General features: G+C 39.3%; 1 protein-coding gene across 2 annotated transcripts in view; it reads right to left on the reverse strand.

Annotated features, from left to right (window-relative positions):
• nup93 (nucleoporin 93) overlaps positions 1 to 15,002 on the reverse strand; it is a 29,925-nt gene that overhangs the window by 7,143 nt on the left and 7,780 nt on the right. Inside the window, exons 1-10 of one of the 2 annotated variants that reach the window (XM_028450661.1) lie at positions 10,495 to 10,815; positions 6,257 to 6,319; positions 4,873 to 5,001; positions 4,332 to 4,406; positions 3,410 to 3,502; positions 3,179 to 3,318; positions 2,944 to 3,076; positions 1,975 to 2,132; positions 1,726 to 1,891; positions 1,557 to 1,650 (exon numbers count right to left, since the gene is read on the reverse strand). In XM_028450661.1, coding sequence (XP_028306462.1) covers positions 1,557 to 1,650; positions 1,726 to 1,891; positions 1,975 to 2,132; positions 2,944 to 3,076; positions 3,179 to 3,318; positions 3,410 to 3,502; positions 4,332 to 4,406; positions 4,873 to 4,965 — 952 coding nt within the window. In that variant the 5' untranslated portion in view covers positions 4,966 to 5,001; positions 6,257 to 6,319; positions 10,495 to 10,815. Of the gene's footprint in view, positions 1 to 1,556; positions 1,651 to 1,725; positions 1,892 to 1,974; positions 2,133 to 2,943; positions 3,077 to 3,178; positions 3,319 to 3,409; positions 3,503 to 4,331; positions 4,407 to 4,872; positions 5,002 to 6,256; positions 6,320 to 10,494; positions 10,816 to 15,002 lie in introns of those variants that run through there. The other variant, XM_028450660.1, reaches the window with a different exon arrangement.

Consider the following 15,002-nt stretch of genomic DNA (forward strand, 5'->3'; position numbering starts at 1 on the left):
AGCCATGTCAGCCATTTTGAAAGTCTTATCTCAGACTTACAGCGTTTTAGTTCAAAAAGCTCGAGCGAACGAGGGATGGAGAGAGGAAGAGGAGTGAGGAGTGGAGAAGAGAGAAAATTGTGTGAGAGAGTGAGAGAGATACGAGAATGCGGCGAAGGATGGGTGTGAATCGAGTGCAAACACAAAAAGAAAAAAAGGACAAAAACATCTGCATAGAGGGGAAGAACATTTCAGTTGGAGGATGCAGGGATAACAGCTGTGTGTGTGTGAGGAACGAGGGATGAAAAGGAGAGATCGGGATGCAGCGAGTGGCTGATGAAGGAAAAGAACGAATGATGCTGGAAATCAGCAGCAGAGTGTGAGCGACATGAAGATAGGGTTCGAGGCTTTGTGTCCCGCTGTGAAACAAAATGAAGGACAAGGAGGAGGAACACTGCGCCAGACGGCCGAACAAGCCAAGCGGCGAGGAGGGAGAGGAAACAGAATGAGGCTTCAGGCTGCATTTCCCACCGAGCGGCAGGAGGAGAAACGACAGAGAGATGCAGAAATGTTTCCGAGCTTTATCTGAAAAGAACAGAACTGGCCCAAAGAAAAGGCACCACCAAAAGAGCTTTTCCTGCTCTGGGAGATGAAAGGTCCATAAACCAACATCCCCTTCTATGCGCTTGGTTCAGTAAGCAGTTTTTATTGGAAGTAGTTTGGGATCAATCAAAGGTTTACTTATTTTACAAGCAAAGATTTGTTGTCGTCTCTAATGAAAACTGCCTAATCTGTCAAGATTAATCCACGACCAGTTTTTCTCAAAGGTGAAAGTAATGGATTACAAGTCATGTAACTCATGTTACTGTAATTGAGTTGCATTTAATGGGTACTTTTACTTTTTTGAGTATATTTTAAAATCATCAATCTCTGAACCTGCAGGAGTGACGTTCACCTCCACCACCAGCTCTCACTCATTCCTCCCTAATCACTGCTGTGTGTGTGTCGAACTGCCTTTTAAAGAACTGTATGTTCCTCAGTATTCTGTCATTTTACGTATTAAACATTCAGTTTTTTCCCTTAATGTGTCTTTATGTAAATGAACTTTGTGATGCACTCGTCTGTATTAAAGGACTATAGAAATAAAGTTTGATGTGATATGGTGACTAAAGGTCCCCAAGATGCTAAATGAGATAAGCCAGTGGTCGCCTGAAATGTCTAGTAAAAAGACTGCTTAAAACTATATTTTTAAAATTTTGGAATTATTTTTCAGTTTCAAATCAACACATCACCCACAATAAATATCAAACAACTGTTTTCGACACTTAAACTTTTACAAATATGAATTTAGTTCAAATAAAATATAGTATAAAAATCTCTGAGGTGGTGCATTTTGTCACTTTGTCCACTAATCCTGGCTACTCTGTATCTGTAACACACTTAAATAAACATGATCGACCTGATAAAGGTTGGGAACCTCTGAGATAAGCAGACATTTAATAAAATGTAACGAACATCAACTCAAAGGTTACAGTTCTCGTGATTCACTGGAGGTTTATTTATCAAACCAAACAAACCGTAGTCTTCCAGCAGCTGTTTCTGTAGTTGTGGTAGTGTTAGTCTGTCCTGAGGAGAGCTACTTCCATCATCATCAAAGCACACCTGGTTCAACTGAAAGGAAAATACATGATAGTTTAACCATTGTAACAGCTTGAACTGACCATTGGTTTCAATTGTGACCTTCACCTTGAGCCAGAGGTAGTCCTCAGTCTTATCTGCCACCTCTCCATGGTTATCACTGATGTCACATTTGCCAATGAGGCAGTAGACGGCTCTCTTATAAGGGTCGGCACTGTTCCTCAACACTCTGCGATAGTGGAGACGAAGCTTGTTCTCTGACGTTGGTGAAAGGCTGAAGAGATGGAGGGGGAAAAGGAAACAATGTTACCTTTAAAGACAATCTGAGAATGTGAAATCATTGTTTGACGTCCTCACCGTCTGTCTGGGCTGTTCATGTACTCCTGGAACCAGGACTTGAAGTCTCCCAGCTGATGCTGCATTTTGTTGACCACCTGCATGGCTGCATTCAGATCACCACAGCGCAGACAGTAGTAGATGACAGCCCACAGCGGGTGGCCTTCGATCTCACCGTCCTGTTGCAAACACATGTCGAAGGAGTTTTTACTTTTCATGGGAAAAGCGTCACATGCTGCTCTGTAGACAATCTCTGATAAGCCCCGCCCTCCATTCGGTGTTTAATAGAGACCACGATTAGAAAATCTGTCATTTTTGAAAAATAAATACCAAAAAAAAATTAAACCACCAACAGAGTGACTGTAGATGAGTAAGCATTAGTGTTGCAAAGGGGCCAAAACATCATCAAATATGAACATTTTTAAATTCAACTTAAATACACTTTTTCTCTACTGAGAAGGAAGGATTTTTTAAAATCTTGTTATTGTTTATTTAATGTTTTTACTGCTGGTTTTAAATATTCTTATTGATTTTTACGTTGTTTAATGTTTTCTGTTGCAGTTTTTATCACGTAAACTACATTGAATTGCCTTGTGTATGAAATGCAATATACAAATTAATTTGTCTCATCTTGTAAATTTGCAGGGGAATTTAAGTTTGGGAATATTGAAAAATAAAAACTTTTTTATGGGAATTATTTATAGGAATTAACTGGAAATTAGGAGAAATTTCAAATGACTGCATCATATCCAATTATAAATGTCAGCATTCATTCAAATAAATACAATGAAAACCAAACATTTCAACTATAGGGTTGAATAATTATGAGATTTTTTCTGATTTTTTCTGCCCTTAACAAAAAAAAAAAATAAATTAATATTACCAAAATTCCCAGGCTTAAATTCACATGGAAATATATAAACATTTCCACCCTAGTAAGCATCATATCTATTAAAACATTTCTATATTATTTCACCCTCTGTGTTTTACCTGCATACCAGGTAGAGGCCCTGGTAGTTTAATGTTGAGGAAGCTGCGGACTAGTTGGTACGTTCCAGGCACTCCTCCGAGTTGGGCCTGATGCAGGTTTCCAAAAACTGTCACCATGGTGTAGGTTTTATAACTGAAAAGATTTAAAAAAAAAAAAAAAAAGTGTTCAGACGACTATATTGTCACCCTTTACCTGCCGACTTCAAACAGCAGCCTAAATTTCCAGCACAATTACCTGTTCTCCAGAAAACTGAGCGCCTGTCGTACGAAGGCCATCTGCATCTCAACAGATGTGCGACTCTTCAAAGTGTCTTTGGCTGGAACCAGCAACACATCCGACATCTGCTTCACCATGAGCCACATCTCTGACACATTCTGGAGAACAAAAAGAAGGGCTCTCAAAGGGAGCGATGCTAAACTCCTCCCACCCTCAATATGGAGTGAATCAGAGAGCATGAGATCCTACCTTGTCATCCATGCTTTCCAACACTGAAGCACATAAATCTCCAAGATTAGGCTGAATGTGACCATTCACTATTTTCTCATTGAAAATGTAGATCTGAAGGCAGCACAGAGAAAAGAAAAACTAGAAAAAAAGTGCAGGAGATGAAGCGACTGCAAACTCTACGACCATCGGGTGAAATGATTCACAATGAAAAATAGTAGAAAAAGAATCAAAAAGTTGAGGAGGTCATCAAAGAGGATAACAAAAACCAGACAGATGATGCCACATGCAATGTGCCGACACATTTCTGGTGAAAAATGTTTTTTTCTAATAATGTTCTATGTCGTCGAATGAAGTGCAGAGATCAGACTGATGGCAACGACGAGCCAGCGACCGCCCCACAACCCAATCAATCAATCACTGTGTTGGATTGATTTGGCCGTTTGTCACGTCCTGGGTGTCAGTGGCCTCATTTTCACTAAATGATCATTGGTCTACTGTGTGTGTGTGTGTGTGTGTGTTCTGCTTCTGATCAAATTTAGTTTAAAGCAAAATGTATTATCTATTTTTTGTGCGATTAGATGGCATTTTAGTTCATTTTTACTTGTGGATCATATATATGAGTCTGCATGAATTAAAATTAAATCATATTATCCTTTATTCGCCACTCTTACAGTAAAATTGGGTCCTGGATTCCAACCAGCAGCTACTTTGCTGGCACCCAGGTAGCATTTTTTGGTGGGTGAAGGGTCTTGCTCAGGGAACCATGGTGGTGGCCATCAGCTTACATTCTGCTGGATTCAAACCCAGACACTCAAGTCCTCTTCTCTGACCACTACACCACCCACCACTAGTGGGTCAACATTACTATTTCCTTAAAAATCTATCTGCAATTCAAATTAAATTCAAAAAGTGTTGAATATTGGTCATCTGTATGACTCACCTGTCGCCCGTAGGCCACCTCTACGCTGTCCAGCGCACTCCTTCCTGGAGCCATCACCTCACTCACAAAGCTGGGCTGGAACACACACACACACGCGCACACATGCACACGCGCGCACACACACACACACAATGGCAACAGTGAGAGCTTTCACTCCATGCTTGACACAAGAACACTATTTAATTTATATATAAATACCTAATACAATACTTTTTTCTGATAGTGGATTCAACTGATCCAGAGAGCCTACGTAACTTTTTCCTGTTGCATGATGGGATAAGTTTCCATAAAATTAAAGTATTTTATTCTAGTTGCCTTGACAAATAAAATAGAAGAGAGTTTTGCTTTCTTTCCTGGAATTTCAAACTTGAACAAAACAAATGTTTTCTTGAGACCAGATAAACTCGCTACGCAACAGGAGCCTCTTCCTACTAACTGTGGTATATTTAAGGTGTACAATATGCCCATGTTGTATGCAACTCCCAGCCAAATCTGTGCCCCCCCCCCATGCCCGCGCCCCACTTTTTTTTTTTTTTTTTACCTCAACATCTTGAGTGAAGTCCAGAGCATCTTCTCCAGCACCGAGTAACGTGTGCAGCACTCTCTGCTTCACCTGCTCCCACTGAACCAGCATGGTCTCCCGATGGTATTCCTCAGCCAGGAGGAACGTCTGAACACACAGCGAAAGGGAAACGGATGAACAATTGCCACCATTTTACAGTCAGGGAGCAGCTCTTTACCTCTGACAACAGAGATATTTACTGAACACAAACCTAAATGTATACAAGAACCATGAGTGTAATAAGTAGGGCACAAAGGAATACTGTAATATAGGTCTACCTGAAGTGCACGCTCCCACTGAAAGATTGATTTAGCAAGGTTGTGTAACTCCACCAGGAGATGGCGTGGTCTATTTCAGATCCCCACAGAGAATTTAAAAGGGAGATAATGGGAGCACCAGATAATTGAATCTCCCGCTTAGGGAGAAGGAAGCCAGGCTAAAGATGCCATTTAAGGTGTTAAGTTGGTGGGTGAGGCTTTAAATGGGCCTATGGTACAAGCAGCGATAAGTGGAATTAATCCTAGTCAACATGTGCAAGAAAAAATAAAGTGTTAAATACATGGTATACAATCATAGACAACAACGATGGGATATAATCAGAACACATCACAGTCACATGTCATTATAGGGCAATACCTGCACATTTACACACTGCATTAAGACATGGGGAAAAAAAAGTTGTGGCTTGTTGCTTTTTACCGACACCATTGCACTTCCTCAATCATTTCAACTCTTCTTAAAAGCTGATATTGGCTTCTCAGATAAAAGCTGCACCATAGTTGAACAGCTCATAACAAACATGTCAATTAAGAGCCCACATTTCCTGACTGATGCGAAACGCCAAAGAAGCAAGATAAAAAAAAAAAATCAGCAAGAACATCTAACATCCACTTTCTTTTTCATCATCAGTGGGTTTGATCCTTTCTCCCCTCCGCGCTCTGTTCCCTCTCTCATGGTATGGTGGGAGATAATGGGGACGGGAGCTAATTAAACGCAGAGCCTATTAGCTCAGCACATCAGGGAAGCCGTTTCTAAACCACCCCCAAAGGTTCGCTCCAGAGGGACTTTTCGATCACAGCGAGCAGAAATTAGTCAAAATTTGGGTTTTAAGTGTTTCTTAATGGGAAGCGCACACAAACACACGCACACTCGCTATAGTGCTAAAAGTTCATAATGTAGTCAAATTCAGTTTTAACACCACAAACTTACACTGCTGTGTGCGTTTATTCTGCTTCTATTAAGCAGATCAATTCTAATAGATGAAATGTGTGAACACCGTGATGCTCATTTAGCAGAGGAGACTTGATCTTGACAAAAACAAGGATGAAAATAGATAAACATGGCACATATGGGAGGTACTGACCCGGCGCCGTGACTCCTCGATGGCGGACAGGAGGGCGTTGTCCCTCTCATTCTTCAAGAAGCCCTGTGGAAACACACAGAAGAAGACAGACTGTTACAAACAGAGCGACGGGGGAAAAAACAAAAGACATGACTAACTAACTAGATAGAATAAAAGAAAGATATAGATTTTACAGCTTTGCCATGATCCCATTTTTGTCCGTCTCGCTCATTAATAGCACAGCTGCCCCTGAGTAAGTGTCTCAAACACCAGCTCTGTATGTTTTGAGAGCAAAAAACTCCTATTATCCACTCTTCTATAGAGACGCCTGATTACAGCTCTAGATCCAGGTGTTTCGTTCATGAGTAACATTTTGAAATGCAGTCGACGGCCGCCCTTGAATTAAGTTTCACACCCGTGTTCCAGAGGCTGCTCAGAAGGACGAATCAGGATGTTCACACACTTTTCAGAAAGAAATCGGTCATCTGCATGGCTGCCATTTTGTTGTCAGCTCAAGATGGCTGCCGCTGCATACAAACTCGCTCCCGTCTTTGTAAAGATTCACATCTTATCGCCACACAATGAGGTATATAAGTAGCTCTCGGGCAAACACAGGTGTGTAGAGGAGAGAGAGATAAAGAAACTACACACAAGTATGAAGTAGAAACACTAGCTTACAGTTTGTTCAAACTAATACATCATCAAAGTTAAAAGTTGACACCAAAGCTAAGTAATGAATTATCTTAAAAAAAAAAACTAATAAAATAGGAGCTGGATAATAGTCTTGTGCGTTTCCATATCAATCAAAGTGGAACAATTGACAGCAGAAACAAAACTTTAAAAAACAGCCAAAAAAAAAAAGGAAAATAGGTTCCAAATAGTATTTGATATAAGTTAATAGAAAATAAAAATCAGTAAATAACTTAATTTAGGTCAAAATTATTGTAATTAACCATGTTTTAAAACACATCTCTAAAAGCTGTTTGTTTTATGTCTTCTCTGCATGCTTTATTAATTCAGGAAAAAATAATCACTTTAATTAAAGTAAACCAAACACATTAGCACAATTAACACCAATTATTTAATTGCTGACCAGTTAAATAATTACAAACCAAACTACATGCGCATAAATTGAGCACCTCTTCTGATAATAGATGACAAGAAATTATTCTGGTTCAAAGCATTTTTCCTTTTTTTGTTTAATGGCCATTTAGTTTGTTACATTATCCGAGCTCATTGCTACAGTATCCATTTAAAAATACATATAACCGTATCGTATGAACTAAAGAAACTCAAAGTTCTGCTGCGTTTGAGAAATTCATACAACCACAGAGTATCTACTTAGGGCTGAAGGAAGGTCGTTTCCTCTGTCAGATAATGGCGTAGTCATTTACTGACGGCAATAAATGAAGATAGCAGCACCATTTAGGCTCCACGGCCCAGGTGAAAACTAAAGCATTTGTCAAAGCTAACAAGAGATTATTACGATTACAGACACACAACCCATCGTCTGTTCCCAAGTGCCTCAGCACTGCTGCGCCTGCTTCAGTCTCATTCCTATGTCAGAGACCTCGCCTCTGATTATCATTGTGCTGCCGTCCTCTGCTCGCACTTTTACAACTGTGCGAACAAATGAGAATAAATTCCACTTACGCAATAGTCCAAGGTACTAAAAAAAAACTGACTCCATTAAAAACCGGTCACGGCTAAATAGACTCAAACACAGTCTACTTTTATTATTTCTGGTCCAATGACTTTTAGGAAGCTTATTTAAAGAAAATGACAATGAGTTTTTTTTATTGGTGATTCTATCAAAATGCAATAAAGTGATGCAAAGGTGGCACGTATTAGCGAATGATTTGGATGAAATCCCATTTAAGTAACTGCTTACGCTGGTGCTGCAGTGAAAACAAGAAACAATGTTATTTGCTATGTTATTTACAATAGAGTAAACACATTGGCAATTTGCCTATCTATTTAGATTCATTCGTACTGACAATTTGAGCCTTTTGTGGAAAACGCACACCGATGACTTAAGATTACAATGACGTGCACTTTATGGATTGATAAATTAGCAGCAAAAACAATCAATAACATGGCACCTGAAGTTAAATGATTGATATTTTATTTTCTTTGAATCCATTTAGAAAGATAAAATGCAAAATATGTATGCACTCGTTGTCACTTTGGTCCATTTCTTATGACTATAGTCTCTTTTAACCCACTGAGTCTTAATTTTACACCCCTAAAAATGCTGAGAATGACCCTGAGTGTACATGTAAAAACTGTAGACAAAAAGCTCAGGTCAGCACCTGTCATAACAAAACACAAAGATGAAGAACAGAAATTAATAGCACGGTATCGATCCAGGCAGAATAGAAGGCACCAAAATGGGAAAAAAAAAAACAAAACATCCCGAATTTCGAGGGAGATATCGCCTTTCATAGATCAGGAGACCTCACTGGTCACAGGTAGAAGCCTTACAGTAAATTGGAGAAAGACAGATGAGACTGACAGGGAGGTTGGGGGATGGTCTGTCTTCTTTCCAAAAGTACCCAAACCAATGCAGCTGCTCAGACAACTGGACATGACTTCCCTCACCCATTTGAAATCTAGCTCTTGTCCTGTTAGTGACATTTTATAGGTTTGTAAAAGCATCACCAACAACCAATAGTCCATCCATTTTCTATACATGCTTTTCCTGCTCAGGGGTATTGGAGACCATTCCAGCGTACTCAAGACAGTGGGTGTGGTACAACCTAAACAGGTCACCACTTTCCCAAAATTCACATTAGTGCAACATCTACAACATCTACAGTTTATTGGTAAAGTAAAATGTATTGTGTGCATGCTTATTAATATTAATCACAATTTTTGCAATGAAAAGGTGTGTTTTTGTGTCAGCTGGTCAATTATTCCCAACTATGAGGTGTTATCACTAACAAACACAATATCACTGCTGATGATATCACAGCTTCTGGTAATATTTGATAAGAGAAGCACAGCTGAGACTTGGCATGACAGTCTGAGACACTCTGTACCAGCAGCTCCTGCTGACTGCCACTACCAGTGCCTGAGTTCTCCTTTGGATTTTTTTAGCATGACTTAAATGCAAATGAATGTGCAACATTGGAAATAAAACAATAATGTCAAGTGACAAAAAGGTGGCTTAGATTTGTATAGCACTTTATTTCATCTTCAGAAACCAAGTCTGCAGCTGTTACAAGCTTATAGCGAGAGTATGATTAAAATATAAATGTTGATAGAATATTGGTGCTGAAATATTTCTGTGCATCCAATGTACATTTCTGATGCCCCACCCCTGTATTGTGCATACTCAGAAATCTGCAACACATTGTGAACACCCACAGCCTGCTGACCAGACAGCCCAGAAGCTTCGACAAAAACCTCAACACACTCAAAAATAAAAGTCTTTAAAAATTGACAAGCCAATGTTAGCAAAAAGAAATCAGTCTGTGCTGAAATTATCGAATGCGGTTCTGAAGCCGAAAAAAATTAAAATGTATCTTGATCCTTTGTCTCCAATTTCTGCAAAATGATGCAGATATTGTAATAAGCAGTACATATCCTGACAAATTCTTAAATGTATGACAAATGTTTTTAATTAAGAAGCCACAGCACATATTCTTGGTATGTGCGTGTTAACATGGACATGTATGCCCTTCCAATGTGCTGGCACATAGGCCTGTTCAGTGTCCACTGACAGAATTGTTCTACACAGTCAAAATGCCTAAACCCAGATGCAACTTTCTGGAAAATACGTATTAACAATATTCACTTAGTGCTTTGTACGCTCAAAGAGAGACGGTGTGTTGAAGAGGTACTTGATGTCCAGAAATCAAGAGGGTACATGAGGACACAGTCAAAGAGCAGTTTAAGGTGAACAACGGATGAATCGTTGCTCGCTGAGCAAGTCATTGTGCTTGGAAAATTATAGAATGTCTATCAACCACAAACAGAAGTAATCACAGTTGATCAAGGAATCCTACTGAAATTATAAACAGTTTAATAAAAGAAAACCATAGAACAGTGTAAGAAAAATATGAAAAATATTTTTAAATTATTTTCATGTCATTAGAATATATGTATTAAAAATGAATTCACCCTAAAACTACTGAGCTTTAAAAGCTACTAACAAGCAGAGAAGTGAGAAGGAAAAAAAAGTGTGACAGACAAAGCACATGCCTGTCTGTGTGTGCGTTTGTGTGTAAATGTTTATGTGCAGAGGCGATACTCACTGGTGCTGACAGCCTCCCAGCTGGCCAGGCAGACAGATGAGAACACAGGTTTGGAACAACAAAAAGTCAAACATCTTTTTTTTTTTTTATTTCTTTGTCTGCACCAAAGTGTTGGTGCTCGGACAGCTCGGGGACAACGCGTGACGTCCCCGAGCTTCTTCGTCCCCTGGTCTGCCAGTGCCAGAGTAGCCGCCATGCTGGGGCGTGTTCCCTGTGCCCAGTGGAGCCGGCTTTGTGGTCCGCCTGTAGCCCTTTCTCCCAGTCGATGTGCAGGTCAGTGACTTGTGTGCACGCTGAGGAACTATGTGGAAGTGCCACATCGAGACTCTCTGCCGGTGGTTTTATTGTCAGAGGGCCGTACCAAGTCAATGCTCAGACACGGGGGGAATTCCGGGGGAAGGTGCTATAGATTCATATAGAATATTCACCCCTGCAATAAGCAGACACCCCCCCCCCTTCCCTCTCCTAGCCGCCATCCTCCATCTACTCTGCCTCTCTCTCCCATCACTTCATCCGAGCATCTCTGACAGCCCACTCCCTCCTCCCTGCTTCAGTTCCACTCATTTTCTTTCCTTTCTGTCCATCTATGCATCCTTCCTTTCCTCCCTCCCCCTCTCCCTCAGCTCAATGCAATTATAGTAATGGATTTTTTCCTGCTTGGTTGATGGCTTCCGACATCCTGCCTTGAAATGGGGCTAATCATGCTCTTAAGGGTCATGTTTAGTTAATGAAGGGTTTGGGAGGCATGTTGAGGGAGGGCGGAGGGGGAATTCCTATATGCAGGCGGACTATTACAGCACACAGACAAAGAAGGCACATCAATCTGCATACCTTCACTCCCAAGTTTTGTGCACAGAGGAGCATCACATTCCCACACATACGCGTGCAGTGCACACACCTCAGCCTAATTACACATGTGCAGGACAGGATGCACGCTATTCCCACGACACACGCGTATGGTCATTCACAAGCGCACAGTCACTGCTTATAGGAGCAGAGGCAGACATACAGACAGAGCATGGAAAACCTTTGCAAACCACAGGCACACACAATGTGGAGCACAGGAGGTTGCGTGTATTACAGCAGATGTCCTGGAGAAACCAAAGGAAAGAAAATGGTATTATTTAAGGAAAAAAAAAAAAAAAAAAGGTTGCCAATGGCAACAAAGGAAAACAAAAGAAAATGTGACTATGAAAAGAAGTGATGTAGAAAGAAAAAAGGGAAAATCAGCAAAGAAATTGGCTCTGAGAGTCAGGTGAGTGAGGGAAAGTGGAGAGAGACAGAGAAAAAGAGAGAGAGAGAGAGAGAGAGAGAGAGAGAGAGCTGGCAGAGCACGATGAAACAGTAAAAAGTGAGACGAGGACACAGAGGCAAAAAAAAGAAAAAAAGAGGAAAAAAAGCAGCTGGTCGCCATTTTTTTTTTTTTAACTGGATGAGCTCTTCGCCTTTCACATCTAAAATCATTTTATTAACACACTTTTTGTCCCTTTAACATGATGTAGGCTTTTACTTTTAATCCCTTATTGTCCTTTTTTATTCTTTGATTTATCTGAATGACTGTACCACGCTGGGATCAAATAGCATGCAATGTAAGCATATACTGATCCCACTAACAGCGGTTTGGCACCAGCACAAAGAAAATACAGTAAACCATGTCACACTGACAGAGCAGAAGAGAAGGATGTCAGTGCAGGAAAACAGACTAATGGTAACGCTGGAATTCAATAAGTCACAGTTTTGTCAGTTCTGTTGGCTGTGATGAAGCTGCACAGGCTAAGGCAGGGATTTTTTTTTTTTAGCCAGATCCTAAATTATGTTTTCATAGACGGGAAGCAAACGTCATATTGCAGAAATAAATTACATTTTTTCCAACAACTGCTGATTATATCATCCTATACTGTATTTTGCTGATCTCAGTAGTTAAAATACGAAATCCGAAAAATGGATCTTATTGACATTTTATTTGATTTTTTTCTGTTGTTCTTTTCTGGCTGAAAGAAAAATCTCAATCGCAAATTTTTGAGAATGAAAAAATAAAAAATCCAATCAAGTTCAATCACAGCCTGTTGTCCTTTTGTGGGTGTGTCTCTTTAACTTTTTAGTAGGGGTGTCCCGATCCGATATCGGTCCGAAAGCAAAATATATATATTTCTTCAATTCATTTTTAATTTATTTTATTTAATTGTAGAATACTGTAGATATTATGTTGAAAGTAAAAAAGTATGTAACCAAGTGGTTAATAATAAATGGGTCAGTTTTTCTCATACCTACTGTTGCTGACTATTGTTCTCTGTTTGAGTGACATCACTTGATCAAGTCTTTTCTAACATTCCACACAACAAAATATGTCATTATTTTTTTAATTAAAGAAAAGAAAGAGAGAATAAAAAGAAAAAAAAAAAAGTATGTATTATTCATGCTGATATCGGATCAATATTGATATTGGTCGATACGCAAAGCTGCAATATTGGTATCATATCGGAAATGAAAAAGTTGTATCGTCTTGAGTAGACAATTATTTTTCAAAAAATCCATAGAAAAAGGGAAAAAAAAGCCATTGATGATTTCATGACTTTTCCATGGCAAGTATTTACAAAGCATCCCTGTTTGCTTGTTTATTAATGTTTTTTTTTTCTACTGCACCATCGCATATCAACCTTTGTCCATTTCTTTCGTTCTTTGTTCATCTATTTTCAATCACTGTGTGTATTTACATGAACACACACAGATAGACGAATGTGCACGTTGATGGCAAATGCACAAAAAAACATCAACAAAAGTTTTAAATTTTCAAAATGCATAGAGTGCACCCCCAGAAAGTTTCAATTGGAAAACTTTGATAGTAATGTAGGGCTGCACGATTATGGCCAAAATTATAATCATGATTATTTTGATCAATATTGTAATCACGTTTATAATCACAATTACTTATCATATTTGGTAAAAATCTGTTTTTATTACACTACTTTTAAACAAACAATATGTGTACAGTTCATAGTGTAAAATAAAGCTTTTGATGAGATTTATGATTAAAAAAACATGATCACGATTCAAATTTGATTAATTGTGCAGCCCTAATGCAATGTTTCCCTTCCTTCCTTAAACTGTCTTAATAGGCTGTGCTTTAGCTCTACATACATACGTGTTTGATGTTAAAATTCTATAATAATATAACCTTATGTGGTAAACAGGCCTTGTTGTCACAGATGTTTTGTTTATTTTTATTTCCTTTTTTCGGTTTTTGGCCTTTTGCAGCTGATAGCACAGTAACGCTGTCCTCTATCTTACCCCCAGTTAACCCGACCTCTGAGGTAACAGGTTACACAAAGTGACAGAAGTGCTCGCAGGATGTTAATGGAAATCTGGAAGAGTTAAATAAGAAGCAGCTGCAGTACAGATTCACACCTTGGCTCCACCAACCCTCTGTGGCCTTGCTGCCAAACTGCATTTCCTTGTTGCTTTATTATTCTCTCTCAGACCTCCCTGGTGCACTTCAGTCTTCTGCCTTATTGTCTAGCAGCCAAAGACACCTCGCTAGATTAAAATCACAATTTGACATCACTAGTTGTTACAACAGTCTGCTAGGAGTAATTACTTGTGAAGCCTTTATTTAAAACAGATTTCCCAGAATGATATCATACAGCTTCATTACAATACCCCAGAACAACAGAAATTTACATGGAAAGTCATCTTACCGCAATTACCATTTAAACAAACAAATATCGTCGTTTGGATAATTTTGTATTTTCCATCACATAAATAACCTTTTTAAATTAGGGGGTCAAGAAAAAGTAGCTTTGCAACTGATATAATACCGACATTACTGTCGAGAGAAGGGCTGTAGTCAACCAAGGAAATGGTTGGTTGACCAAGATTATGGCACACATCGCGATTAGTCGACCAAAAAAAAAACAAAAAAAAGGAGAATGAATGAGCAGGTGCAGAGGAGGACGAGGAGAAAGAAAAAGAGAGACAAATACTTAGTTTTGGCTTTTTGTGGCGGTTTTGCTTTTAAACACAGACCATTTATAATATGAACCTTATTCAAGCCTAATTGAAACCTACAGGTCTGACAGACATTATATATTTATATCCGTGCATGACCTGAAACTGTTAATTAAAACCTATTTTTTTCCTCATACAAATGACATATTTACGTTTATTTTAGTGGTAAACCTGTTTTTATTAATAAACAACTGTTAATGTACACATCAGATCAGCGCACGGGGAAACAAACGCACGTCAAACACAGGTGCGCAGCGAGCCCTGCGACGCCAAAGACAGCATTGGATCTATTTACGTAATCCACATATCAAATATAAGGATAATGTTCTTGTGCAGAAAAAAGTTCGATTCAATAGTGGATGCTTGTGCTTCAAGCCTGTCTTACTGCGTTCCCTCTCTGATCTGACGACACTGCACAGCTGAAGAGCAACACTTTTTGTTGTTGTTGCAGCGCAGCACTCACTTACACAGCTGTTGCTGGACATAGAATCATGTTTAGGCAT

The sequence above is a fragment of the Gouania willdenowi genome, chromosome 6 (assembly GCF_900634775.1).
Source record: "Gouania willdenowi chromosome 6, fGouWil2.1, whole genome shotgun sequence".
Lineage (NCBI taxonomy): Eukaryota > Metazoa > Chordata > Actinopteri > Blenniiformes > Gobiesocidae > Gouania > Gouania willdenowi.